Source organism: Antrostomus carolinensis, unplaced genomic scaffold, assembly GCF_000700745.2.
Source record: "Antrostomus carolinensis isolate BGI_N321 unplaced genomic scaffold, ASM70074v2 scaffold49467, whole genome shotgun sequence".
Taxonomy (NCBI): Eukaryota; Metazoa; Chordata; class Aves; order Caprimulgiformes; family Caprimulgidae; genus Antrostomus; species Antrostomus carolinensis.
The window spans coordinates 2266-3942 of NW_010330446.1; the positions used below are offsets into that span (position 1 = coordinate 2266).

The 1677-nt window shown below is 40.5% G+C and overlaps 1 protein-coding gene across 1 annotated transcript in view; it reads right to left on the reverse strand.

Annotated features, from left to right (window-relative positions):
• The window catches only part of LOC114818797 (basic leucine zipper and W2 domain-containing protein 1), a gene marked incomplete at its 3' end in the record, with an annotated part of 2271 nt that extends 624 nt beyond the window's left edge, over positions 1 to 1647 (reverse strand). Inside the window, exon 1 of the mRNA XM_029086183.1 lies at positions 1584 to 1647. Coding sequence (XP_028942016.1) covers positions 1584 to 1647 — 64 coding nt within the window. The remainder of the gene's footprint in view (positions 1 to 1583) is intronic.
• Between the last annotated feature and the right edge of the window lie 30 nt (positions 1648 to 1677).

Sequence of the window (1677 nt, forward strand, 5' to 3'; positions counted from 1 at the left end):
GTAATTCTTAATACATGCCCCTACAATTTCATACATTTTACTCCACTACTCAAGTTCCACTCCAGCCCTCTGGGACTCCTGCTGTTTTGGATGAAATATTCTGACTGAAAAGCTGCGTACCGTTATCACGTTAGAGCCAACGGAGAATACTTGCTTTCTGGCTACGAAGACCACCCCCTCCTCTTAATATGGAATCAAATGAGTCTGAAGCAATCGCTTTTCCCCAAATGCCTGGGGGAAATGTAGAAATCTGAGCTAACTTCTTAGTCTTAAATAGGATGGACTATAATTGCACATCTATTTAGCATCCTTTGTAGTTGTTAAAGGAGAACTCATGCTTCTTCACATTTGAGATACATCAGCTGATCATAGCCTTGTTTTCCCTATGGGTACAGCATGGTTTGTATGCAACAAACCACCCATGTAACTAACAGAAAGTCTTAAATTGAAGAGGTCTTCAGCTTCACTCATCTCAGTTTGTCCTGAATAATGCAAATCATGAGAGGAAAAGCTTGCAAAGAAGCAAAACTCAGCAGCAAACCTTACTCCTGGTGCTGTCTATAACAGTTTATCCAGTTTTGCTAGCATCTGTTAGCAACCTTTCTGTAAGGGGCATACTAGTGTCCTGACATTCAATTAAAGTATCAACATGTTGTTAACAGTTGGGTGGAAGTCTAGAAATCCATGAAGGTCTCTCATTGTTACTGCAGAGTTGCCTGGAAGCCAAACTATGGTTAAGTTGGTTAAAACCCCTGAACACTACCATTTCATCTGCTGGAAAGACTAAATCCAACTCTGTCCCTTCAACAGTTTTTCAAGGTAATTTTACTTAAACATTAAAATAGGTTCTGCAAGTCAACACCTGTACAACTTAACTACTATTTCATACGTACAGCATCCTTAGTGTTTTCAGTTTGAGCTGGAACACTGCTAGTATATTAATAAAGCAGTATTAAACAGAAACTCTAAGAGCTGTCCCCACTGCCTCTTTAAGAAAACCCCACCAAAATACTAAATTACTCATCAACTCTTCTTAGGGGAGTAACTGTGTGCATGCAGAGACACACACTTGCACATCCCACACTTCGGGATTTGTGTTGTTTGTTTGGGGGTGGTGTTTTGTCCTTTTTTTTAATTAAATCAGGTATTCTTATAGCATTAAGGGGACAATGCAACTCTTATCCAGCAGCTAACTGAAATTCCTACTAGGTTAGATACTCCTTAAATGTATGTATTAACCTGCAACAAGCCTGTGCTGAAGTTCTCCTCTAACTGAGGGACACTAGATAGTTCTGCTTTCAGACTAAACACACTCAGTATAGTTCTAGAATGACCATCTCTTAAGTCAAGACTATCACAGCAAATTCAGCTTACTATCGAGTATTTTTTATTAGTGCAGAGAACATTCTAGCACCCAGAGTTAGCCTCAAGACTTTGTATTTAGCATCATCTCAGTTAAAAGGCTTGCGAGAAGAGCATAAGGGCATTATGTTGTTTATTGACAGGAACAGACTTTTTACTGGGGACTCTCTACAAAAGGCCACGCACACGGCACCGACAGCGGGCACCGACAGCGGGCTTACCTCTTTTTCTGGTTTTAAAACGCTGGCCTGATAGCGTCGGCTTCTGCGGCTTTTGATTATTCATAAAAGACACCCTGCAAGGAAGCATAAGCAC